The following is a 27088-nucleotide window of genomic DNA, read 5'->3' as shown; positions in this document are numbered from 1 at the left end:
CAATTCACCAGACAGACAGACAGACAGACAGACAGACAGACAGACAGACAGACAGACAGACAGACAGACAGACAGACAGACAGACAGACAGACAGACAGACAGACAGACAGACAGACAGACAGACAGACAGACAGACAGACAGACAGACAGACAGACAGACAGACATCATAGCACTTTCTGTCAAAATAAATTGTGATGTGTGTACATGTTTGACTCTACATGGGTCAAAGACGTATAAGGTTTTATAGGTATATATTTTTAAACAACAATTACAGTTCCCTAAAATAGTTTATGTTCATTGGAGCGACCACGAAGAGCGCGGTTAAAAATCCATCAAGGCAGAATGAGATGTTCTTGCCCAGCAGCAATGACGACGCAACGCACAGAAGAATGCCCACTTCTGGTCAGACGAAGGAGGAGCCAGGCCCGGAGGCAACTCACAGTGCCTAGAGCCTCCTAGTGTCACCAACACCTGCTGCTATCTCACCTGCCACCCTAAACCCCCAAGAGACAGTGGGGGCAGTACCACTTGGACACAGGCCGGGGTCTGATCAGCCTCGGTCGGGTCGCCTGGAGGAGGGTGTCTGTTGCAAGACCCGAAACACCCAGTGACTCCAGGAAACAACACTGATGATGTGTTTGAACGCATTCCTCCACTGGAATGGACAAAGAATGGCTCTTTTGCTCCAGGTGGTTACATTAGCACACTCGTTGAGTTGAATTCATTCTTACTGGACTGGCGCCCTTCGGGCATGTGTGTGTGTGTGTGTGTGTGTGTTGTGTGTGTGTGTGTGTGTGTGTGTGTGTGTGTGTGTGTGTGTGTGTGTGTGTGTGTGTGTGTGTGTGTGTGTGTGTGTGTGTGTGTGTGTGTGTGTGTGTGTGTGTGTGTGTGTGTGTGTGTGTGTGTGTGTGTGTGTGTGTGTGTGTGTGTTGAAGCATAATGGTAAACAAGATATAACCTGTTCTCCTACTTGAGTCCCTCCCCCTCTCAAAGTACACTTAAAACCACAAATCACAGCAGAGTGACATGCTAGTTGACACTCACTGACTTATAATTACTGCCTTGTCCGACACGTTGGATGAGCCAAGCCTGACTTTCTATCCACATTCTATAGCAACTGTCTAGTGTGTGTGTCTGTGTGTCTGTGTGTGTGTGTGTGTGTGTGTGTGTGTGTGTGTGTGTGTGTGTGTGCGTGCGTGCGTGCGTGCGTGCGTGCGTGCGTGCGTGCGTGCGTGCGTGCGTGCGTGCGTGCGTGCGTGTGTGTGCGCGTTGACAGGCCAGCCGTAACCTTTCCATAACTCCACGGCACATTGGCAACAGCTTCTCAGTGGACCCCTCACAGGTCAGCACAGAGGAAACTATTTGGCAATGCTCGTTTACAACAAATATAATGTAACTATCTAGATTTCATGACGCACCAGTTTTGAACACATTTAGCCAAAGTGCTTTAACCCATTAAGACCTGAAGCTACAAATGTCTTCTAAATCCCAACAGTATTCTGAAAAACCTATGTTTCTATATCAGTGGTTGAAGGTTCTCAATCTTTTTCATGTCAAGGACCCCCAAAATTATATGTATTTGGCCGCCGCCGACCCCCATCTCAATATGTTGTTCCAGGCACCCCCAGAAGCAAAGATTTGAGGTAAAAATGTTTGCTTTAAAAGAGTATATCGTTGCTGTCGTTGCATTTTTTTTCCATAAATCAGTGCTATTGAACACCCTTTACATCTGTGTGTTGATTAAAAAAATATTGAACCAATGAAAAGTATTAAAAAGCGCTTCTGACAAAACCAGCTAACTCCATTGGATCCTCAAACTTTCTGCTAAACCAGCCAAGTCCACCAAAGGGGGGTGGAGTTAGCTGGACTCCAGGCTCCACCCCCCTTTGACCCCCTCATTGAGAGCTTGGAGGTCCATTTAGCTGTTCTTATCAATGATGAACAAAACCTCCTAACTCCACTTTTTGTTTTGTTTTAGTCATTTCCTGAAAAATGAACATTTTGGAGTTAGCTGGTTTCTGCCAGACAGCAGAGATATAAGATTTGCACACATTTTCACGATACATTTTTTTTTTGCAGATCTACAAGCTCTACAAGCTCTACAAGGTCTGGAAAAATGGGTTAAATATCAGAAACCCTTAACTATGTTATGCTATTCCTGTTTCATAACAAATAAATGATTAAATCAACACTCACTCACTCCTTGGTGATGATGGTTGGTAATGCCCTAACAAAAAAACTAAAACAAAAAAGAAACTGATCAAAAATATTTAATGAAAAAGTTAAATACTGGTTGAAATCAAACCAAAGCTGCAAACACTAATATGTTATGCACGTTAATAACGTTAAAGTCACTGCTTTCATGACTGTAATTTGGGAATGTTGTTGCTTTTGTACTTGTTTAGATTAGAGCTTCATATTATGTGCTTTTTGTAATTGGATTGGATTTTTGGATCTTTTAACTATAGGTAGATATTTAGAAAGGCCTAACCAGGGACTGGGGTCTCAAATTAGCCTCGGCCAGAAACCACATTCAATGCAACGGTTTCATGTTTTTATAACATGAAACCGTTATTTATGCTTTTTTGTTTTGTCCCTGTCAAATAAACATAAATACAAAATAAAATTAAAACATTATTTTCTGAACCGCTTCGTATTGTATGACCAGTTCGGACGCAGTGCTCTTGTGTATCCAAGCATTTCTTCACAGAAGTGATGGTCCTCTATATCAGTGGTTCTCAAACCTTTTCATGTCAAGGACTCCCAAAATTATATGTATTTGGCCGTGGAACCCCGCCTCAAAATGTTTTGTTCCAGGGACCCCCAGAAGCAAAGATTTTTGCTTTGAAATATACATTCAAAGATTTGCACACATTTTCATGATTAAAAAATAAATAGCAGATCTACAAGCTCATAGCGCGGCACTTTTGAATAGCCAAAGTATGTAATTTGGTTAAAGTGGTTAAAATTAATGTGAAGTTATATTAACTACTTTTGCTGGGGACCCCTGGTATCCCCACAAGGACCCCTGGGGATATATATATCCCTGGCACCAAATATTTTCAGATGGGGGGCCACGGCTAAATTGTGGGGGTCCTTGACATGAAGAAAACACTGCCCTAGGGGTCGAGTTACTAGGTTGAAGACCCATTGTTTATATGCATAGTTCCTTAACACTTTTAAATCATTCTTTTACAGTCCCCCCTAACTTTTATGTGGACCCAAATCAAATGTTTGATGGTAATGATTCATCTCGTAGTTAGTTGGCTTGGTTCCAAGCTGTCATTTTTGTATATAAGGATTTTGTGAATAATGTTAAATGATGGGAAATTCATTCAGTGCAAACTGAGCTGTTCAAACAATTGAACAGTCGCTGGTGTGCTGTTCACGTTGTCCACTTGAGGGCGACAGAGACAGCAGAGTGAAAACAGCAGCCTCTTCCAGCTTCACCAGCTTCGCCAAGTTCTCAATCTCATCTAAACAAAATGTTTGGCTTTATTATGGCTTTAATATATATGTTTTAATGGAATATTACTGTTAATAAAATAATGATAATACCAATGATAATGAAAACATTATGCAATGATAAGGAACAGGGTAATAGTAATAATAAAAATTATAATAATAATTTAAACTAGTCCATATAATGACTTGGAACATGTATTTTCTGTTTATGAAAGAGCTGAAGAGACCCCTGTTACTGAACTATCTATCTATCTATCTATCTATCTTTTGTCCACAAAAAAATAAGGTATAGTGCATAAAGCATTAGCATAATTATACTTTTATTATTACTTGAACTGCATTAATATTACTTTAAGCCAAGAGTGAAGATGGCATTTCAGAAGTGATAGTTACATTCAAAGTGGCAGGTCTGGAGTTCCTCCTCCCCAGTGGTGTAAAGTTTGCACCACTGGGGCCAGTTGCACCACCTCATACTAAGTTCAAACTTAGCCTAGTTATAGCTTAAACGGCTTTTAAAACCAATTTAGCCGGGAAAGTATCTGTGTCATTTTAGACTTCTTTGGCAATTCAAAAATAGCAGATATACAAGCTCATAGCGCGGCACCGAGTGCCACGCTGTGAGCTTGTAGATCTGCTTTTTTTTTTTGTGAACATTTTTGCAAATCTTTAGATATATATATATATATATATTTTTTTTTAATATATATATTTAAAGATTTTCACACATTTTCACGATTTAAAAAAAAATAGCAGATCTACAAGCTCATAGCGCGGCACTCGGTGCCGCGCTATGAGCTTGTAGATCTGCTATTTTTGGAATAGCCAAAGAAATCTAAAATGACAGAGATGCATCCCCGGATTGAATGGGTTCAGCTATAACTAGGCTAAGTTTGAACTTGGTGTGAGGTGGTGCGACTGGCTCCAGAGGAGGAGGGATGAGGGCGGTGTCAGTGATTCCAAAGGGTGGTTATGAGGCATGAGATGAGTATGGAGTGTATGTATGGTATCAAAAGCAGCACTGAGGTCGAGGAGAATGAGGATGTTGAGTGAGCCGGTGTCGGAGGATAGCAGAAGGTACGTTGGTTACCCTGATGAGGGCAGTCTCTGTGCTATGTTTGGTATCCGGAAACCAGATCGAAAATTGCTCATACGGGTCGTTTGTATCCAGGCATGTAGTGATTTGGTTTGCAACAACTTTTTCCCAGAATTTTTGACAGAAACGGGAGGCCTGGTTGGTGGTGGCCTGGTGGGGAGGGGGTCCAGGGAGCAGGTTGAGGATTTCATACTCTGCAAGTGCAACTACTGATGCTACCGAGCTCAGATGACAGATAGAAACTACAAGAATGGTGTAAAAAATACTGTGTTTTGTCATTCAAAAAGTGTTCCTCTTGAAAGCAGGCTGTCAACACACCATTCACACTGATGGCCCATCAGTCACACTGTGTTTTGTGCATTGTGTCATTCAAATAATGTTGTGCTCTATCATCCAACATGTATGTGCGACTTACACACAGTTCAATAGTATAGTTCATAACTATATAGTTTACTACATATTACACTACGTCTAGTATGTTGTAAACTACTGCATTACATAACATCTGTTTATAATCCCAAATATGTGGCACGCGCACACACACACACACACACACACACACACACACACACACACACACACACACACACACACACACACACACACACACACACACACACACACACACAGCTTGCTGCTACAGAAATATGTACACTGATGACCCTGACATGGAGATACTAGTGAAGGTGTGGCTCTCCCACACCACCTATCGGGCAGAAACCTATTTTTATTTTATTTTTTACTTTTCATATTATATCCAGTATTATTGTTGTTGTTGTGTTATCGTGTCACAGTAGCATTTCACTGCCTGTACCTGTATGAATAGTGACAAATACATTCTCTTGATTTTGTTGATACATTTGTATTGATGAAAATGAATTTACATTTTTACAACACGTTTGTACATTACTGTCAAAAGAGGAAAACATATAAAAACAATAAAGCTTGAGAGCTTATTTCCACTGAGGTTCCACTGCAGCTATTTTTGCCGAATGTATACAGTGTTACGATGTGAGAAAATATAGTATTGTCTTCTACCATCTCACAGATGGCTGTCTTTTAATACAATCTAATAAGTGAATACAGTGTCTTATGTAGACATTAAATCCTTCGTCACAATAACAGCATCTAATTTTAAAGTATGTTCTCCCTACATGAACCTCTTCCCTGTGCTTGTCCATCTCTATATCAAACAGATATGACGATGGGCCAGCACAGATAATATAACAGATTTAGACTTTATTAATCCCACGGGGGAATATCAGTTTCAACTTCACCCAGCTGATGGCTGCTCAGATGGTCATGAGTGCTCGGAGGGGAGCTGTTAAAGAGTCGTGCTTAGGGACACTTCGTGGACACACATGGATAGCTCCCCTGATAGGTGTGCAAGCAAGTGGATACGGTGTTTGGTGTAGAAATTAAATCCTTCGTCACAATTAGCGTCATCTAATTTTAAAGTATTTTCTCCCTACATGAACGTTTTCCTTGTGCTTGTCCATCTCCATATCTAACACAGATTCACCACAAATGGTACATGGAATGGGTTGCATCTTTATCCATCTCCTCCCGCTTCTCCTCTTTTTCTCTGTTGGAACCTCCGTGGATGCAGGGGTTGGTTCTGGAGACTCCAGGTCCTGACAGTGTGACGGCTCGTTGCTCAAAGACGATGTTAGTCCTTCACCATTGTTTATTTTATTTGACTTGCGTTGTGGTGCCTTTTTGTTACTCAAAGACGATGTTTGTCCTTCCACGCGTTTTCTTTTGCGTGATTTGCGTGCTGAGGCTCCACAGTCCTCCACGTCAGCTTGTGTTTCCATGGGTTGAGTCGAGGTTGTGGCTAGAGGCTGTGTCTCTGTGTTTTCATCCAGGTTGATCAGGGGAGGTTCAGGTTGCTCCTGGAACAGACTGGGCCTCCTCCTCTCCTCTTGCTGCTCAGAAGAAACCTCCTTTTTACACACAGGGAGGTGCAGGGAGTCTAGGAAAGACAAAATGACACGGGGGGGGGGGCACACCAACAACAGACACTGAAACTACAAGATTGGTGTAAAAAATACTAATTTCTCTTGAAAGCAGGACATCAACACACCCATCAGACTGATGATGGCCCATCAGTCACACTGTGTTTTGACATTCAAATAATGTTGTAATCTATCATCCACCATGTCTGTGGGACTTACACACAGTTCAATGTAATATAGTTCTATAACTATATGAACTATAATATTCATATAGTTGACTATATATTACACTATGTCTAGTATGTCTAGTAACATTTACATACGTATTATGTTAATGTGTATGCATTTTGTCAATAAAAAAAACAGTAAAACACACACTAATCAGCATCTTTAGACGTCCATAACAGTTCACAACAAGATTTTTACAGAGTGTAGTAAACTATATTGTTATGAACTACTATTGAGCTGTGTGTACAGTAAGTCACACATACACGGTGGATGATATATTACAACATTATTTGAATGACAAAACACAGTCTGACTTATGGGCCATCAGTCTGATATCCTGCTTTCTGGGAGAACATTTTTCCAATGACAAAACACAGTAGTTTCTACACCAGTCTTGTTAAAACTGTTTAAAAGTAGAAATTAATATACTGCATAATGAATACATTTCAATGTACAAGTATCAAATTTCAGCTTTCTTTTCACAGTGTTTTCATTGTGGTCCAGCAGTGCTGAATGGAAGAGCTGACCCATCATTCCCATCTAGCTGAACTGTTGGTATTTCATCAATGCAACTATGGAATTAATACTACTAGTAAAAAAAGACATTTGTAATTGCAGATTTAGCCTGTACTGAGTCTGTGTAGAATAGATAATGCGGTTAGGTCACAGAATGGATTTCCATTCATATTCTCAACACATTGCTGCAACAGAAACTGTACACTGATGACCCTGACATGGAGATAGGAGTGAAATGTGTGGCTGTCTCACACAACCATATCGTCGCTGTCGGGCAGAAACCTCTTATTAATGCCCTATGCTTGATCATACGTCAGCGTCACACAAAAGCATCTGAAAAATCAGTTTCTAATGAATTAAAATGCTACGGTGCCTCATCATCGTCTTGGGTCATCTTTCTGCTATAGGAAGCTATTGTTATTGAAGTACATCAAATGGCATGAATGCACAGAGATGATTCACCATAACACCTGGTATCACAACACAACTGGCCTTAAAAATAAGGCTCCAGACATCCCAAAACAAACAAGTAAGCGTACTTCTTGGCCTTACACATACAACCCATCTAAACCCTGCTCATTTTGCTAGGGTCGGATGGCTCAGGGTTGAGGACAGAGTACAGCAACTTGCAATGGGCCTGGTCTACAAGATACACCACAACATTGGGTTTACCCGTGTACCTGTCAAAATACTTCAAAAACATAAATGGAGTCCACAATCACAACACCAGAGGCAGCTTCACTGATCATGTCCAACCCAGATTTGGCACAAACAAGGGAATGAACTCGTTCTCATGCTATGCAACAAAAATGTGGAATGCCCTACCAAAAGGAGTAAAGGAGTGTAAAATACTACTCACTTTTAAAACTGCCCTAAAAAAATACCTTCAGGAGGCTGTAATTCAACTGGCCCCTGTTAAAGTATTAACCTACCCCCCCCCCCCCCCTCCTCGAACTGTTTAATGTACATTTTTCTTGTTTTTCATACCAGTAACCTGTAAGCTGATTGTATGATGTTCTGCATAGTAGTGTCTGTCTGTTTTCTTAAATGTCATCATGATTTGAGTGCGTGGGGATCTGATATATTGCACTTTTACCTTAGCGCTAGGTATACTCTTGGTTGCTTGTTTTTGCAGAAAATGCACTAAATACTTCTGGTGATTAGTAGTTTTCGTTCCCTACCTATGTTGAATACACTTATTGTAAGTCGCTTTGGATAAAAGCGTCTGCTAAATGACTGTAATGTAATCTCATTTGAAACAAGCTGTTGTGCTTTTATGGGCGATCCAGTTTAGAGGACCTTGTATTGTTAACTGTACTTTCATGTACTTTTCCCATGTCTTTCTAAATAAAGTACTTCAATCAATCAATCAATCAATCAATCAATCAATCAATCAATAAAACAATAAATCAATCCTCATCATCGTCTTGGGTCATCTTTCTAATTAATTAACGACACACGTTAAGGCGCAGCTATTATTATTGAAGTTATTGAAGTACATCAAATGGATAGAGGTGAGTCACTATAACGCCTCATCCATTTGTGAGGACTTGTTAGTCAAGGTCAGAAGCAACTCGTCTTTGGCAGCAATTAACAAACAATCCATGCAAAATCACCACAGCCTTGAATATGTTGGCCTGCTACACAAACACCAGCTTGGCCTCTTTCAGATTGAAAGCCATCCGTTGGGCTGCCAGGCATGCCGGCCCTGCTATCCATCCATGTTATCCAACATCAGTGACAAGAGGCACGGTGCACTTGGGTGGAAAACGTCGGATTGCTGCTGCCCTGCCAAGGTCACAACCGGACCTGACCATGTCTACAGTTAGAGGGCCAGAACACTTGCTCCCCATAATCTGGCACACTCAGTGTCAGAGAACTAAAGACACCCAAAATGATAGGGATGATGTGATGACACAGTTATGGCTGATGTGATGGTAAATTGGTAATCATTCTGCTGTTTGTAAACATTTCTGCAAACGGTGACAAATAAAGATCCTGATTTCGTATACGTGTTATTTCATGTACTTATTTCATGTACTCAGCATGAGTAGGCTACATTCTATCCATTTGATGTAGCCTACTTCTATAACTTCAATAGCTGCACCTTAGTATGTTAATTAATTAGAAAGATGACCCAAGACGATGATGAGGCGTTCTAGTGACTCACCTCTATCCATTTCATTTACTTCAATAACAATAGCTACCTGCAATAGCAGAAAGATGACCCAAGACGATGATGAGGCACCATAGCATGTTAATGAATTAGAAAGATGAGGCGTTAGTGACTCACCTCTAACATTTTAGTTTGTCTGCCTGCCCGTCTACTCCTTATTATTATCCTACAGTTTAGCGTAGAAATAAACAAGACAAAAAAACGGCGCAATCACTTCAGACAAAACTTTTGGTGATGCCTCATCCATTCATTGGAAAATCGACCAAAAGATAAATGGATGCACTGCATTTCTATTTACAGTTCAATAACTTGTCTTTGGCAGCTAAATGTTTTTAAAAAATGCATTACTTCAAAATTGAGTGTCACTCTTCAGCTTGTCAACTGTAAAAAAAAATAACTTGGAATAAGGATGGAAATGGTGCTCAGTGTACACTTAAGCAAAAATCCAAACAAAAACATAATAAACACAAATTGTAAACACTTCATGTAGAATACTACTGCTCAGTGGTAGGCTACTGTAGAGGACAGGAGGATTACAGTGAATACATTTGTATTAAACAATGCATTTCACAACGTAACGTGAGCTTGTAGATCGGCTATTTTCAAATAGCCAATGTATACTGTAGGTAGGGTTTAAGTGGTTAACTGATTTCTATGTACGCTATAGCCTATATTACGCTATATAAACTCCCACTTTGAGAACCACTGTTCTGGTATGAAATAGAACTGAATATTTTCTGGTTTCTTGGTAATATACATGAATGTAATGGAGCTCAAAATATTTGCTTTTTGGACTGAACTTAACATATTTCTTTAACCATTCTATAATTCTTCTTGAATAAACTACAACTCAATGACAAACATATAATAATATGACACCGTTGGCTTGATCGCAGTGAGACTGAGCACACACACTCCCTGGATGCCAGAGCAGAACCTCTGCCCCAAATCTTTCTCATGGGCCTCTTATAGCGCCACCAGGAGGCCGATTTTTGCAAAACAAATGTTTTGACAGTACTCTTACAGATTTTGTCCAAACATCACGCAAATCAGTAGACAGTATCTCTATAGTCATTAAACCAAACAGGTCTTTCAGATTGTTCATATTCCATTCTGATTGGCTAAGATTGGCTTCAAAACTTTGCAGGACTGCTCCATTTTGAACAAAATGCTTCAAATCATGAACACAGTGTGCGATTTCCGTGAAATGTTGCACGCACATTCCCACTAAGCCGAGGAAGATATAAAACTTGAACATTTTCAAATCAGCCTCATGGTGGCGCTGTAACATGCCGATTTGTGTTTTTATCTATAACTGCACCCATCTGCTTAAAACTTTGTATGTGCACTTAGAGGCCAAGGAAGAACATTGGCCTGCATTTTTCACATGCCTTTTATGTCGCCACCAGGAGGCCGACTTATGTAAAACATTTTTTTTTATATTACTCCTTCAGATTTGATCCAAATGTTATGTTTGCTTTTTCATATTCCATCCTGATTGGCTAAGATTGACATCTAAAGTGGCCCGTTTTTAACAAAATGCTCGCAGTGTCCGATTGCGGTGAACCTTTGCACGCACATTCGCACTACGTTGAACAAATACCACCTTTTTAACATTGCCCTATTATAGCGCCACCAGGAGGCCGATTTTTGCGAAACATTCTTTTTGTATATTATTATATATTATATACTCCTACCACACATTTTGTCCAAAAATCATGCAAATCGGTACACATTATTTCTAAAGTCAAGTGATCAAGAGACGGATCCATCAGATTTTTCATATTCCATCCTGATTGGTGAATTCCGAACATTGCTGGCCCACAATAACCTGGCGGAGACCTGTGCTCCGAGGAGCACTTTTTATAGCTATTATTAGTAGTAGTAGTAGCATTATTATTATTATTATTATTATTATTATTATTATTATTATTATTATTATTATTATTATTATTATTAGCCTACCCTTATTATTATTATTATTATTATTACCCTTATTATTATTATTATTATTATTATTATTATTATTATTATTATTATTATTATTATTATTAGTAGTAGTAATAGTAGTAGTAGTATACTACTACTACTACTATAGTAGTAGTAGTAGTAGTAGTATTATTTGTATTATTACTATTGACATTAGTATATTATTATTAGTATTATTAATAGGATTATAGGTCATAGTTGAGGTAACACAGGTAGAGTTACACATGTGTGCCTGTTGTCCTCCTCCCCGGAATGAATAAGTAGTGAACGCGTTCCCAGTCGGTCTATTATTTGATGGGGAGTGAAGTAAAGATGGCGGCGGCCGTGTTGCAGATGTCCTGTTGGAATCGGGGGATGTTAGCGGTCAGAAGATCAGGCATCGCTTCTCCTCTCATCCCGGGTCTGGTTCAGACTCACTACAGAACCTTCTGCGTCCACAAGCTGCGTCCAGAGACTCTGGAGGACAATCCTTATTACAGCAAATACCAGGACAAGATCCACTGGCTAAGGAGGTACTACATGCTAATATGCTAACATGCTCAGTGGTGGGAAGTAACTAAGTACTCAAGTACTGTACTTAAGTTCAATTTTGAGGTATTTTATTTTATTTTACTGGAGTATTTCCCATGTTCAATACTTTTAGTTCTACTCCACTACTTCTCAGTAGCAGCAGATATGGTGCTTTTGCTCCCCTAGAATTATTTGAAAACTTTGGTTACTTTGCAGATATGAATTATTATATTATAAAACACACTTTAACCACTTAAGCCCTATTTTATACGTAGGAAATTTGAAAATAGCAGATCTACAAGCTCACAACGCAATGCATTGTGAGCTTGTAGAGCTGCTATTTTCAAACGGTACATTTACTTTTGGTATTTAAGTATATTTCAATGCCAATGCTTTTGTACTTTTACTCAAGTAACACCTCTGAACACAGGCCTTTTACTTGTAACAGAGTATTTTTATATCGTGGTATTGCTACTTTTACTTGAGTAAAATATCTGAGTACTTCTTCCACCACTGAACATGCTAACATGGTTATAATAACATGGCTGAACCACACAGCACAGCAACCTTAACATGCACTAAAGTGTGTGTTAAAAAGTCATTAAATAGATAATTAGACATTATGTTGGGTTAAACTTTGAGACCTTTAGTCCCTGCAATGTTCCAACTGTCCAGTAGATGTCGTTTCTCAACTGTGTGCACTATCCTGTCAGGGTGAAACCTTGGAAATGAATAAACATGGAAATATGCCACTATCCTCTATTGAGAAATCAAAATGTAATAGAGAATCATTTAACATAATTATAATCACCACCTGCTGGAAATCTCTAATTCCACCTATATTACAATTTAGTGCCAAACCCCAGGAGTTCAAGGCACGACTGGAGAAACGCCATGAAGTGAAGAAGGAACCGCTTGAACACCCAGAGTTTGTCAGACTGATGGAACAGGAGGTATACGCCTGCTACAATACAACACTGTACAAAAACTGATTTAACATTAATTTAACGTGTCATTCAACTGTCATATTGTCATCATAACTAGATTTTATGCTACATGTCAGTAAGACAGTACACAATCTATTGAAATCAATGTTGTTTACAGTATATAGTGCCAAATAAAAAGTTATAAACAAGTTATCTCAAGACGTTGTACATGTAGAGCAGAGCCACACAATACTCTACAGGCAACGGTTCTCAAGCTATGGGTCACGTCCCAAAGTGGGGTCGCAGGAAAGTGCCGCTGGGGACGCGCTTTGGCAACTTTAAAAAAAAAGTTTTAATACAGAAAGCGGAGGGGGGTTCGCGACCAACGTGGAGATGACAAATGGAACCAAATGGACCCGTAAGCGTCAGTTGTTTGGTGCTGGAGGGGCCCCTGTACATTGTATCAGTTGTATGTGCCAGTAAAGAAAATAAGCCCCGGAATTGGCATTTTAGTCAACAAACTGCGCTCAATACGGACCGCGAGTGGAGACGTGACATTACCTTGTGGGCCCAAGGAGGTCCTGCTGCTCACAGACAGACAACTGAACTGAACTCGGGTGGTTCTTATGCCTCACTTAAGTTTACAAACGTGTGAACGGAAACACTTCAGTTGCTTGAATTGATATTTTAGCGCTTTAGTGCTCCGAGCTGGAATCAAACCCCATTCTCCAGACCAGACGGTAATCTGCGCCAAGGAAACTATAGCTCACGTGAGGAGCGGGGTCGTGACCGAGTCTTTTTCGCCGGCGCAAAAATATTATTCGTTCATTTAAGTTGGATCAGGAATCGCTGCTTTAACTTCACTTTCTAATATTCATATATAAGGCCACCAATGATTTTATTCCAAGATATTCTTTATTTCCACATTGAAATTGCTCTATAAATGAAGTGTGGTGTCGTCAAAAAAATGTCCCCCATTAGATGGGGTTGTGGCATAACAAAGTTTGAGAACCCCTGCTCTACAGAGACCCAACATTCCCCCATGAGCAAACGCTTGGTGGGGGAAAAAGTTAGCAGGAAGAAACTGGAACAGAACCTGGTTCTGTGTGGAGGGGGAACCATCTGCCTCCACCTGTTGGGTTGAGAGACAGACTGACAGACAGACACTCAGACACACAGACAGGCAACTCTACAGCAATAACAACTTTAATAGTTAGTTCAGTACTCCATGGAGACCCTCCATCCACAACCCGGGGTCTGTGATCATACTCCATGGAAGCACAAAAGCTCCATTTATGTACACAGCAGCAGTACCTCTGACCAGACAGCATATCAATGTAAAAGTGTTTTTGTTCAATCATTTTTACTTGGGCAACAATAGAGTCCTTATGCATTAACCCATTCAAATCCGGGAACGCATCTCTGTCATTTTAGATTTCTTTGGCTATTCAAAAATAGCAGATATACAAGCTCATAGCGCGGCTATGAGCTTGTATATCTGCTATTTTTGAAAAAAAGAAAAAAATGTGCAAATCTTTTTTTATATCTTTTGAAGCAAACATTTGTAAAATATTCTCCAGGGACCCCCAGAAGCAAAGATTTGAGTTACAAATGTTCATGTGAATAATATGTACATTTATTCTTTTTTTTTGTATAGTTGGAGAAGAGAGACCTACAGTCTACAGGCTTTACTAAAGACAAGGTAAAACATGAATGAATGAATGAATGGTGAATTCAACAATTCATGAAATCCAGAGGGTGTGATGATGATTTTTTGTTTAACACTGAAGTCGATCAGCTGCAATAAGTGTTGCGACCTTACACGGTGTGTGTGTGATGTCAGAGCAAAATGGCCGCCATGTGATGAATTGTTTCCTGTTTAGACGCTGGGATCCATCCTGAACCTGGAAATGATTCACAACATGACTGCAGACCAGATCTCTGAGGTCAGTCTGAATATATGATATGTCCATGTTATATACATATTACTGTGCACTGTATCTTTATTATAGCATTCACAATAAGATCAGAGATCAGATTTCTGAGGTGATTTTTATATTATATTATACCATATTATCCTTACATTATATTCCTATGCTGACATGACACTTATTACTGTATCTAATATTATACAATATCCTGATATATTATATATCATTCACAACAAGCCCAGAGACCAGATCTCTGAGGTCAGTCTGATCATATTATATCCATATCTTACATCCATATTATATAGTGGATATAAGATGTATAATATCACGTAGATCTGCTATTTTAGAAAAATCGTGAAAATGAGTGCAAATCTTGGAATATATATTTTATAAAGTGAACATTTGTAAAATATTTAGTTCCAGAGACCCCCAGAAGCAAAGATTTGAGTTACAAATGTCCGCTTAACTCTCTCAGTGCCACACAACGAGATATCCCAAGTTTTTTCTGAATGCCCTCAGTGCCAAGAACGAAAACATTTTTAATTAGTTTAATTATTTATTTTTTTGGGGGAAAAAAATGTTCAGAACCCAAGATATCATTATCTGGAGATGTGCAGCTCCATCCACTCCTTGTTTAACTTATAACTGAAAAGGGCTGTATCTCGCTTCCTAAGCACTTTTTTTTTTACTTTGAAAAAAATAATAAAAATGCTGGCACTGAGAGAGTAAAAAAAAAAGACGAATCAAATATTTGCACAAATGTGCACTCTGTGCCGCGCTATGAGCTTGTAGATCTGCTATTTTTGAATAGCCAAAGAAATCGAAAGTGACAGAGGATTGAATGGGTTAAACATGCCCTGAAAATGTTCAGTGGTCAGATGGGTGGGCCATTTTCTACTATTTTCGGTGACTGAACACAAATCGAGTCTGATCACATTTAATAACAGTGTGGACAGTAGGTCTTAAAGAGCACATTTAATAAGTGTACATCGTGTCCTATAGATCACATTTAATAACAGTGGGGACAGTCAGTCTTAAAGATCACATTTAAATTGGGATTTGCCTACAGTGTGAACACAGCCTAATATTCATACATAAGTGTCTTTTCCTAGATTGAATCACTTAAGCCCTATTTTATTCTTTCAAATGTTTTTTAAAAAATTGTGGAAATATCCGATCTACAAGCCCACAGCGTGTGGCCATGTGATGTGATGTGGAGACACATAGCTCACTTTGTGTGGAAAGTGAACTGACAGTTATGTGTGCAGTCACATTGCCCTCTAGTGGCTACACTGACAATTAATACATTTGTATAGAGCTTTCTAAACCAGGTTACAAGTGCTTTACAGAACAAGGTAAAAGAGAAGCATGATAATAAAACCAATGGGTAAAATCTAATTAAAACAAGGCTAAACACATTTAACGGCTAATAAAACAATATAACTGACAATTTAAAAAAGTCAAAACCACAAGAAAACCCTTAACATAAAAGTATGTTTTCAGATTGATCATTCTGGAGGTGTTGTACAGTATCTGTTATTATACCAAACATCAGTTTTTTGATGGGATCACCATGATAAGCTCAATGACATACAGTATTAACAATGATGTTTAATATGAATATGACATACTAATTAATACAAAAATAAATAATATTTTGTTTTGTCTGTTGTCTCTTTTAGCTGTGGATGAAGTATTATTCAACTAAGAACACAATCAGTGCCGTCATACCGGTGAGTTTTACACTTGGAATGTTTCAGTACTGTTTCAGGCGGCAGTGGCTCAGTGGCCGACTGGAAACCGCAAGGTTACCAGTTCGATCCCGGGCTGGGGGACTCCCCCAGAGCTAGTGTTGAAGTGTCCTTGAACAAGACATTGAACCCTTAATTGCTCCCGGGGGGTGGGGCAGGTTGGTGCCTTTCATGGTTTCCTCCGCCGTGTGGGTGAATGTAATGTAATGCACAATCTATGTAAAGCGCTTTGGATAAAAGCGCTATATAAATGTACGATTTTACCATTTACTAATCATAATAATCATCATACAATGTACGGTATGTGATATCACATCAGCATGGTTCATACGTGATCCAGCACATCAGCATGGTTCATAAATGATCCAGTGACGAGCGCATTTCTGTTTTTTTTTGTGTTGATATTTGAACTGTTGGTGCCACTATATATGACTATGAATTGAATACCAAGGACCTCAATGGAAACAAGACCCGCAAGGACTTTATTTGAACGGACCTTTTAGACAAAAGTATTTTTAAATGTAACACTGCTGTTTTAATTTTTTTGACTAATAAAATATTCAATCAATCAATCAAAAAGGAATGTGAGACACAATCAGTAGTGTCTTACTGTGTGCACGGTTCACAAAGAGTTCCAGTAAAACAGAACCATCGCCAGCACTAATTTAAAGTCCTTCTAGTTTATTTATTTTTGGTACACATACAATAACCTAACATTACTGAGTGCTGGTGATGGTTTTATTCCAGTGACAACCCAACAATGAACATGTCATTAGTTGAGTCATTAGAGTGACGTCAGGTTGACATGATGGACATGAACAGGATTGTGCTGCAGAACTCCAGTTCAATAGTCGATCTACAAGCTCACGATGCGCTGTGAGCTTGTAGATTTGTAGATTTTTTCCCCCCAAATGTTAAGGCCCGTCCAAACTCTACAAGCTCACAACGCGATGCGTTTCGATGCTATTCTCAGTGAAGAGATATGGTGTAAAGGGAAAAAAGGTATACTGTAGACCCCTGGGAGACCTTGTTCAACAAAGTGTATATAGTATAGGGCTAAGTCTTATATACTTCCTTGTATGAAACATATCAGATCTTGCACCCTTTAGCAAACCTTAAATTGTGTTTCCCTCCATACAGACCCAGACATTTGAAGTCATGTTCAACAGAGCCAGATCCTGTCCAATGGTAAGAGAGACACACACACACACACACACACACACACACACACACACACACACACACACACACACACACACACACACGTCCACACGTCCACATTGCTATACTTGCGAGAACATATGTCTTCCTGTGTAGTTCCTTATGACCATATATGTCTTCCTGTGTAGTTCCTTATGACCGTATATGTCTTCCTGTGTAGTTCCTGTACGCGTTGCCTCAGCAGGAAGGATACGAGTTCTTCCTGGGTCAGTGGGCGGGGCATGAACTTCACTTCACCTCCCTCATCAAGGTCCAGGTAAGCTCACGGGCCGCTCTCATTGGCTAGTGTCAAAAATGTGAGGTTTTCAAGGATAGGATAGTTTCTGGCCTGTCTAACCTGACACATCTGCCCAGTCATAAACGTACTCTGTGCTCTTTATATGCCTCAATAATATAATATAGTGTTAGTGTGCCCATCCAAAAAACAAGACATAAAAAAACAGTGATTGTTTTTATTTTCATCAATCATTCATCAATGACTAAAACCATTGTTTATTCATGAGCTGCTACAGCCGTCTCTCATTGACTTCAGTGCATTCCATTGAACTTCCAGCACCAGTGCGTCTGGTGCATGCTATGGCGTAGATTCTACGCCATAGCATGCACCATAGACGCATAGCATGCACCTACCTATCCTATAGTTTCATTATAACCGATATGTTACAGTTTCAAATGTACAGAATGTTATTTAGATAGCATGTTGTTTATGACAGATGCTAGGTTTATTGTTTACCTGGTACCCTAGTCTTTTAGTGGCCCTACACGGTCTCTCTGCATCCTATGTATGTGATTATTTAGATTATTTACCCTGTTTATTGACTAGAGGTCAATAAACAGGCATGATAAGAGTGTCTGCTAAATGCCTAAATTGTTATTGGAAATTGTATATTAGGTCACTGGCCGGAATGGTTAAAATTAGACTTAATGCACGGCTGTACCAGTTGTGATTCCTGTGGTTCTACTGTAAAGATGTGACATAATGTCTCCTAACCCTAACCCTCAATGGCCAGGTTTCCCAAACGAATTTGAGCCTCATGCGCAGCCTAGAAGCTGCGTAAGAGCCTCCACGCACCTGCGCAGTAGCAACCCCGCCACGCACTATCTTCATTAGTAGCAGCTGTGTGTGCTCTACGTGCCATCTAAACTGGCTTCAGGAGGCACCATCGTCGTAGGTTCTCATTACGTGTGTGCTAAAACTACATTCGCGAGACAGCATAGACGTAAAGACCTCCTGGACGAAGTCTACGTAAAGCCTACGTAAACTACGTAGTGCTGTCCTACTCTACACTGCAGTTTAAACACCCTTTGCGAAAGTGAAATGGATCATAAAAATACCAGAGCCAACTGTCAGATGTCCTGAAGCAGTCCACTCCAAATACAACTTTTGAATAATATATTTATGAATTAAATTACAGCGGTGACATCTGCAAGGTAAATAAAACACTAAAGTGTCCCCATTATGCAAGTAAATTAAATATACTTAAAATACCAAAAGTAAAGGAATGCAGAATGTCCTATTTCCCAAATTTAATATGTATTAAAATCTTTTGAAAATAGCAAATCTACAAGCTTGTGAGGCGTTGTGAGCTTGTAGATCTGCTATTTTCAAAAGTTTTTTTAACCGTTCATAAACATGGCGAGGCAAGAGCTGTCACTTTGTGAGAGGAACTGGGGACTTTAATCATAACGTTTAACTATAAAACTTCGAAATTAAGGAAACATGTTTAGCTCAGCATCATTTATATACCTTTAGTTAACTTGGCATATGCTTAATATTTTTATCAGACGATCGGATCATCCGTGAGAGTACAATTTGTAAACTTCGGGTTCATGCATATAGAGGACGAAGCCCTGGTTCAGAGCGTTAGTGAACTACAGCCACACATGTCCGTAAAGCGTCCGTCAAGTTGCCGTACGGACGCCGGAGGTCCCATCCACTCCCATGTTAAAAAAAAAAAACGGAACGGTACTTCCGGTTTTAAACTTAACATGGGAGTGGATGGGACTTCCGGCGTCCGTACGGAAACTTGACGGACGCTTTACGGACGTGTGTGGCTGTACCCACTAACGCTCTGAATCAGGGCTAGAGTGTGTGTGTGTGTGTGTGTGTGTGTGTGTGTGTGTGTGTGTGTGTGTGTGTGTGTGTGTGTGTGTGTGTGTGTGTGTGTGTGTGTGTGTGTGTGTGTGTGTGTGTGTGTGTGTGTGTGTGTGTGTGTGTGTGTGTGTGTGTGTGTGTGTGTGTGTGTGTGTGTGTGTGTGTGGTCGGTCTTTTCATAGATCTATTTCGCTACGATGGGTGTTACTAGCGCCCCAGGGCGCTAGTAACAAAGTATCTATCCATGTAGATATCTATTATTACTGTTGCATAATAAGCTTATTCACAGGTGGTTAACCCTGGTTTCCCCTGTTAGGCCCTAGGGGAGAACACACCTCATATCCTCACCTCAGATATTTTATAAAATATATTTTTAAATGTGTATAATCAGTTAAATCAATGGGTTGGATTAACTGTTGCACCTCTACTCTGTTAGACCCGATGAGAGAACACTCCCAGCCAGTTGATTCTCTACCACTATCCTGAGCTCAGATTATTTTACTGTTATTAATTGTTATTATGTTATTAATTGTTATTATGTTATTAATTGTTATTATGTTATTAATTGTTATTATGTTATGTTAGACCGTAGGAGAGAACGCTCCCAGCCAGTTGATTCTCTACCACTATCCTGAGCTCAGATTATTTTACTATGTTATTAATTGTTATTATGTTATGTTAGACCGTAGGAGAGAACGCTCCCAGCCTGTTGATTCTCTACCACTATCCTGAGCTCAGATTATTTTACTATGTTATTTATTATGTTATTAATTGTTATTATGTTATGTTAGACCGTAGGAGAGAACGCTCCCAGCCAGTTGATTCTCTACCACTATCCTGAGCTCAGCAAAGACAAGGGAATCATCCTCATGACTGCAGAGATGGACAACAAGTTCATAGTAAGTAATGCAGGCTACATGCTCCCCCTACAGTCCGTAGTAAGTAGTGCAGGCTGTATATTCCCCCTACAATTTGTTCAATTTGTAACAAGATTATTAGAGAGATTATACAGTATATAGATATATTTTATATACACCGATAAACAACTAAAAAGACAAAAATCGTGACCAGTATTTCTGGGATAACAGACTGCGGTGCAGTCTGTTCTCTGGATGGGGAGAGAAAGTTTCTGTCCCTGGTGGGGGTGGAGAAAAAGTTTTATGCAGTGATTTAAACCATCTTCTCTCTGTGAAGAAAATGTTCAAATCATTTAAATGTACCATTCTGACCACTCCCCTCTTTTTCCAGAGCGTCCATCAGGCCCAGTGCCTGGCCAATCAGGTGCAGCTGTTCTACGGCACGCAGAGGCAGGAGACGTTCCGATTGGTGGAGTCGTTCAACCACAGACCAACGGACTTCAAACACGCGTCTGTGATCGCTGAACTGGAGCTGAGTGGACTGGGAGCTGCTGCCCCTACAGCGTGATACCAGAGAGAGATGGAGAGACTAAACATGTAACATTAGGGGTGTCGGAAAAAATCGATTCGAATACGAATCGCGATTCTACTGTTGGACGATTCAGAATCGATTCTCATTTTTTTTTTTTTTTGGGAGGATCTTGGATTTACCTTTGTGTGTTTACATTATTATCAGTTGATACAACCTTTACAATTATAAAAGCTACATAAATGTACTCTGTTGAATCAAGAATCGTTTTGAATCGAGAATCGTTTTGAATCGAGTCGTTTGAATCGAAAAAAATCGCTTTTGAATCGAAAAAAAATGATTTTGAATCAAGAATCGCTTGTTTTGAAAAAATCGATACAAATCGGAATCGTGACCCCAAGAATCGGAATCGAATCGATTCGTGAGATAGCAGACGATTCACAGCCCTAACAAACATGCAAGTGATTCCCGTGGTTTGGGAATGGCTTACACACAACATACTGTATATATTGTACTGTATATGGAGTATATATTTAAAGAGCGAGAGATCACAGTAAACATCCTAAGTCTTCTTCCTCGGCACTGGGAGGAAAACTGCAGCCAACAGTTTGAACACGTGAGTGCTGTGACTTCTTTTCCTTTGTGTATAATAGGGCTGGTAAATTAATATTCAAATTTCGAATATTCCTCGAATATGGGGAAAGAAATGTGCATTTGAATATGAAAATTAATATAAGATGAAAGAATGTTTTTTTTATGTTTATTTGACAGGGACAATACAAAAAAACAATGTATCAAGTTATAAAAAAATATATATATATGTTTTATTGGATCCGAGCACTTGTTTTTTGTATGTCCCTGTCAAATAAACATTAAAAAAAAAAAAAAAAAAATGTAAATATATGTTTGTAATAATTATATTCGAATATCTGCCAATTTTTAAGACCAATATTCTAATATCATTTCTGTGGAAAGTTACCAGCCCTTTCCTTTGTGTATAATGAGCGGTCGGGTTGTTTTGCAACCTATCTGTGTAACGTGGTCTGATAAGGAGTCTGTTGATTCCTGTTGAGGAGTCCTGCTCACTGAACCACTTAAACCCTGTATACTTTGTAATGAGGAGTCCTGCTCACTGAACCACTTAAACCCTGTATACTTTGTATTGTATTACCGGAGTCCCCCAAGGGTCTATACAAGGCCCCCTCCTTTTTCACCGAAAATAGCAAATCTACAAGCTTTGCTATGTTCTATATAGATTACGTTGCGCCATGCATAATGAGCTTGTAGATCTGTTGTTTTTGGCGAATGTTCGCCCCACAACGGACGCTGGAGTTCACTGGTGACCCTGTGTTGGGCATGTCACCATATGTGAAAATCTTCAAAAACAAATGTCAAGTTCTTTTCAAAATAGCAAATCTATAAATCTATGTTTCAAAGTTCTACAGCTTCCTCTGTGTGTGTCTTCAGTCCTTCAACAGAAAGCTCAGAGTCTCTCAGACCTGCATCTGGAAGACCTTATGGTTTAACCTCAATGGTACTTCAGTAAGTGTAGCAACACCACTATGTAGAGATACTCTGTTACATGGAAAAGGCCTGTATTCAAAATTGTACTTAAACGTATTCATAGAATGTCTTATTTGTTTCTCAGAAAATCGCAGATTTATTCCTGTTTCCTTAGCGTGAGGCAGCTTGACATACATGTACTTGGGACTCTCTAGGATGAAATTGCTCGTGGGAATGGACATGTTGGAGTCAGTTTCAGACTGTATTTAATACCACCGCTTATTCGAGCCTTTGGTGGTGACCTTCCATCAGTTCCTTTAGGTTTCACTCCACTGGTGGTCTCTGGGTTGTAACTCTGCACCTGGTCTGTGTCGCTCTCTGTGAGTGCCAAAAACGGTCCGGACCGTTTTTCATAATCCAAACGAGGTGTGCCAAAAACGGTTATAACCGTTTTTGGAAAAAAATATTTTTAAAAAAGCACCAGGAGATATAATTTTTTCGAAGATTTAGACTTTAATCCACTTCCTGGTTAACTTATGACTTCAAAAGCCTGTATCTCGGCTCCTGTGTACTTTTATTTTTTACTATGTATTTTTGACTATTTTCAACTGGCTGCAACTATGGAACGGATTACCGAATGTTTTTAATTTTTTTCCCCCCGATTGTACGAGACCTCTATGTGTGTAATGAGGGGATCACCGCGAGGACGGTGATCACTGAAAATATTTTGTGACTACTTGAAAAAGGTTCAAAAATGGTTAAAAATCCAGGCACTGACTGTACCCTGTTTTTAAAAAAAACCCTGGCACTCAATGTGTTAAATCCTCACCGCCTGTAACGTAGATCTTTCCATTGTGAATACAACAGCTATTAGCGAGGAACCTGCATAGCTGGACCTTGTGTCCATAGGTTTCACTTATCCAACAGCACAGCGAGTTCTGCTGGTGTCCTTGACGTCAATTCCTTTTAAGTTTCAGCGTTTGCAGCCATACTCTGGTCAAAAGAGAACGTGAAGTTCTTTCACTTGTCTTCTAAGTACGAGACGCCAGAATCCGTGCCTTGTGTGTAAGTTCAAGAACCACTGGAATAGTAATCACATTATAGCTGGTGGTGATGTTTGTGTGTAAGATTCCACCTGGTAGCTCTGGGTTTTGTATTGCAGACACCCCATTATATAATATAATATAATATAATATAAATATATATATCGTAATTTCTCACCATCATGGCCCCAGTTCAGATCAGGGGCGCCGATTTATGTCCGCGCTACCGGGCGTAGCGCGCACGCCAACATTTTGGGGGTTTTTCCCGGGTTTGTTACCTTCTTTAGGGGGGTTTTGTTACTTAAATGCGGTTAATTTGGTACAAAAAATTTAAAAAATTGTTTTTTTTATTTTTTTGTGATGGGTGCTCGTCATTTCTCCTGGGTGCTTTACCCCCGAGGCACCCACAGTATCGGCGCCTATGGTTCAGATAGTAATTATACATTTAAAGAATATAACGGTATTAATTGTAACTGTGGGTTACCAACTAACCCACGCTAGGTGGTTTGCCAACTCAACGTTCATGGCAGATAGCGGATGCTCCCTCAAACGTTCTTGGCAAACGCTCTTGCTTTTGTCCGTCTTGCGCCGGTCCAAAGAATTTCACCTCTGGCAGTGCCATACGAATGCCCCCGGAGGTCCCTCTTCATCATGGCCCCAGTTCAGATGATAAAATCCACAAAATGGAGCCGAACTCCTATTCCATTATTCCTCTAATAATGTATTCGGGCAACTCGGTGAACTGCTTTCAACACTCTAGTTTTGTTCCCTTTTTTGGGATATATAATTTACCATTGTTAATGCACACCCCTCCTGATAAGCAATACCCATTGTGCCGATTGTCAGAGTACCTGTTATACCCGTTGTTGGAGTACTAGAAGACACTGCTATGGTTTTCATCAGCGGACCATTAGATCTGCTTTTTTCGTAAGTTGTGGAAAGTATAAAATAGGACTTAAACCTAAACTAAATTTGACCTGAGTTGGCTCTTTTTTCCAAATGCCTGCGAAAATAGCCGATTTACAAGCACGCGCTGCGATGCATCAGCTGTTTCCGCCGAATGTTGGCCTATTATGACTTGCCCAGAATATGAGCACTAGGGTTTAAGTGGTTAAATAATTGAAGGCGTGTTGACTTTCATAAGCCAACAAGAAATAATGCATAAAACTTTGTTTTATGCATTGTTTATACCGGATGTTTTTTAATTGGTCATTGCACTTGTATTTAGATAATTAGACCATTTTATTGACTGAAGGTGTGTGTGAAAATATGTCGATGGTTTTCAGTCTCATCAAAGCAGAATGTTTATTGACTGTAATGTAACGGTTGTAAATTGTATATTGTAAAACAAATAAAATACAAAAATGTAAACATCATGACGAGTCGCGGTTAGCTCAATGGTTTGGTCTAAAGCAGTGGCTCTCAAAAAATGTCGTCTCAAGGACCTCCAAATTGATGATATGCATTTGGCTGTGGAACCCCATCTGAAAATGTTTTGTGCCAGGGACCGCCAGATGAGAAGATTTGTGTTTAAAAATGTCTAAATTGGAAAATTCTCAAATAGCAGATATACAAGCTCGTGTGCTTGTAGATCTGCTACTTTTGAAAGGCCAAAATGAAAGGTATGGTCAAAGTGTTTAAAATGATTGTGATGGGGACCCTTTTCCGAGCAATATTGCCCACTGGGGATCCCGAGGCGTTCCAAGGCAAGAGTATGGAGATATAATCACCCCCCCCCCCCCCCCCCCATCTGGTTCTTGGTCTGCCAGGGGGTCTCCTCCCAGTGGGACGTGCACCAAGGACCTCCCTAGGGAGACGGATGCGCATGGAGGAATCCGCACTGGCTCCTTTCCAAGTGCATAAACCTCCAGTTCCAGATGCTTGTGTGGCGCTAATCATCTGTGTCTGCACCACTGACTGCAAGACCGCTCCATGCTGCTGCAAGCAGTGGTGGGGAAAAAGTACTCACGTTTCTTACTTCAGTAAACGTATCAATACTGCAATGTAGAAACACTCCGTTACAAGTAAAAGTCCAGAATTCAAAATTTGCTGGAGTAAAAGTACAAAAGTATTGGCATCAAAATGTACTACCAAAAGTAGAAAGTACTCATTATGCAGAAAATCCCATTTCAAGTTTTCAAAGGTATAAAAATCTTTTGAAAATAGCCGATCTACAAGCTTGTAGATCTGCTATTTTCAAATGGCAGACATGTTTATAGGGTTGAAGTGATTAATGTATGTTTTGTAATAATCAAAATCTACATAGTAACTCAAGTTTTCAAATAAGTGCAATATTTGACTGTACTGATGTACTGGAGTAGAAGTTAGTTAAAGTACTGAGAATTGGAAATACTCAAGTAAAGTAAAAGAAATGCCTCAAAATTGTACCCGAGTACAGTACTTGAGTAAATGTACTTAGTTACTTTACACCACTGGCTGCAAGCCTAGCCCGTGCACTGCATCTTGCAAGTGCAGAAACTCCAGTGATAGCTGTATGAATAACTAACTTGTGGAAAGTTTTGTGTTTTGCATGCAATTTTCGGAACAGTGTAGCATGTCTTTTGCTGTGCATTGAAGACGGCCTTGCATACACCTATTCCTTTCATGGTTTTAACTTCAATTCAGCACAAAATAATCAAATGGAACAGTGGTTCTCGGGGCGCCCGCTGGCCTAGCGGTCCAGGGAGGCGTATACCACATAGTCTGGTAATCCCGATCTCGACGACCTTTGCTGCGTGTCAGCCCTCATCTCTCTTCCCATTTCCTGTCAGCCTGCTTTCCTATCAATAAAGGCAGAAAAAGCCCTTTTCGTGCCAAGGACCCATACATTGATATGTATTTGGCCACGGACCCCCATCTGAAAATGTTTTGTGCCGCGGAGCCCCATCTGAAAATGTTTTGTGCCGCGGACCCCCATCTGAAAATGTTTTGTGCCAGAGTCACCCAGAAGAGCAGATATGTTTTTTTTTTTTAAAGTAAATTATTCAAAATTTTTCAAACAACACAGAAATAGCAGATGTACAAGCTTGAATATCTACTATTTTTTTTTAAATAGTCACAATATAACATTTTGCTGGGGACCCCCTGGAACCTCTCCAAGGACCTCTAGGGGTCCCCGGACCCCACTTTGAAAACCAATGATAAAGAAACAACACATGAAGTACATTTCCTCAAAAAAGGTAGGGTACATTGTTTTACATTTTCGGTATTGATACAACTGTCATCTCACACTTTGCACTGTGCAGCAGCAGGCTGTGGAAGCCTGCATTTATTTTCATTCACATTGAACTATTAA

General features: G+C 39.8%; 1 protein-coding gene across 1 annotated transcript; it reads left to right on the top strand.

The window, feature by feature from the left end:
* Positions 1–11729: 11729 nt before the first annotated feature.
* On the top strand, positions 11730–25169 carry LOC308087222 (ATP synthase mitochondrial F1 complex assembly factor 1-like). The gene is made up of 9 exons (XM_080430941.1): positions 11730–11939; positions 12791–12890; positions 14521–14565; positions 14747–14809; positions 16477–16527; positions 17686–17733; positions 17927–18022; positions 20653–20760; positions 21110–25169. Exons 1-9 carry the CDS (start codon positions 11740–11742, stop codon positions 21284–21286), a joined length of 888 nt encoding a protein of 295 aa, XP_080287067.1. The 5' UTR covers positions 11730–11739; the 3' UTR covers positions 21287–25169.
* The last annotated feature ends 1919 nt before the right edge of the window (positions 25170–27088 follow it).

The sequence above is a fragment of the Gymnoscopelus braueri genome, assembly GCF_963280865.1.
Source record: "Gymnoscopelus braueri genome assembly, chromosome: 6".
In the NCBI taxonomy this organism is placed as follows: domain Eukaryota; kingdom Metazoa; phylum Chordata; class Actinopteri; order Myctophiformes; family Myctophidae; genus Gymnoscopelus; species Gymnoscopelus braueri.
Note: the sequence above shows the minus strand (reverse complement) of the source record. Positions and strands in the feature narration are given on the sequence as shown.

What these genes read in the sequence shown, in the direction of transcription:
- LOC308087222 (XM_080430941.1), top strand. Translation starts at nt 11,740, where the DNA reads ATGGCGGCGGCCGTGTTGCAGATGTCCTGTTGGAATCGGGGGATGTTA. An exon ending in AAGATCCACTGGCTAAGGAG is followed by an intron (nt 11,940 to 12,790) that starts GTACTACATGCT and finishes ATTACAATTTAG; the next exon opens with TGCCAAACCCCAGGAGTTCA. An exon ending in CTGCAGACCAGATCTCTGAG is followed by an intron (nt 14,810 to 16,476) that starts GTCAGTCTGAAT and finishes TGTCTCTTTTAG; the next exon opens with CTGTGGATGAAGTATTATTC.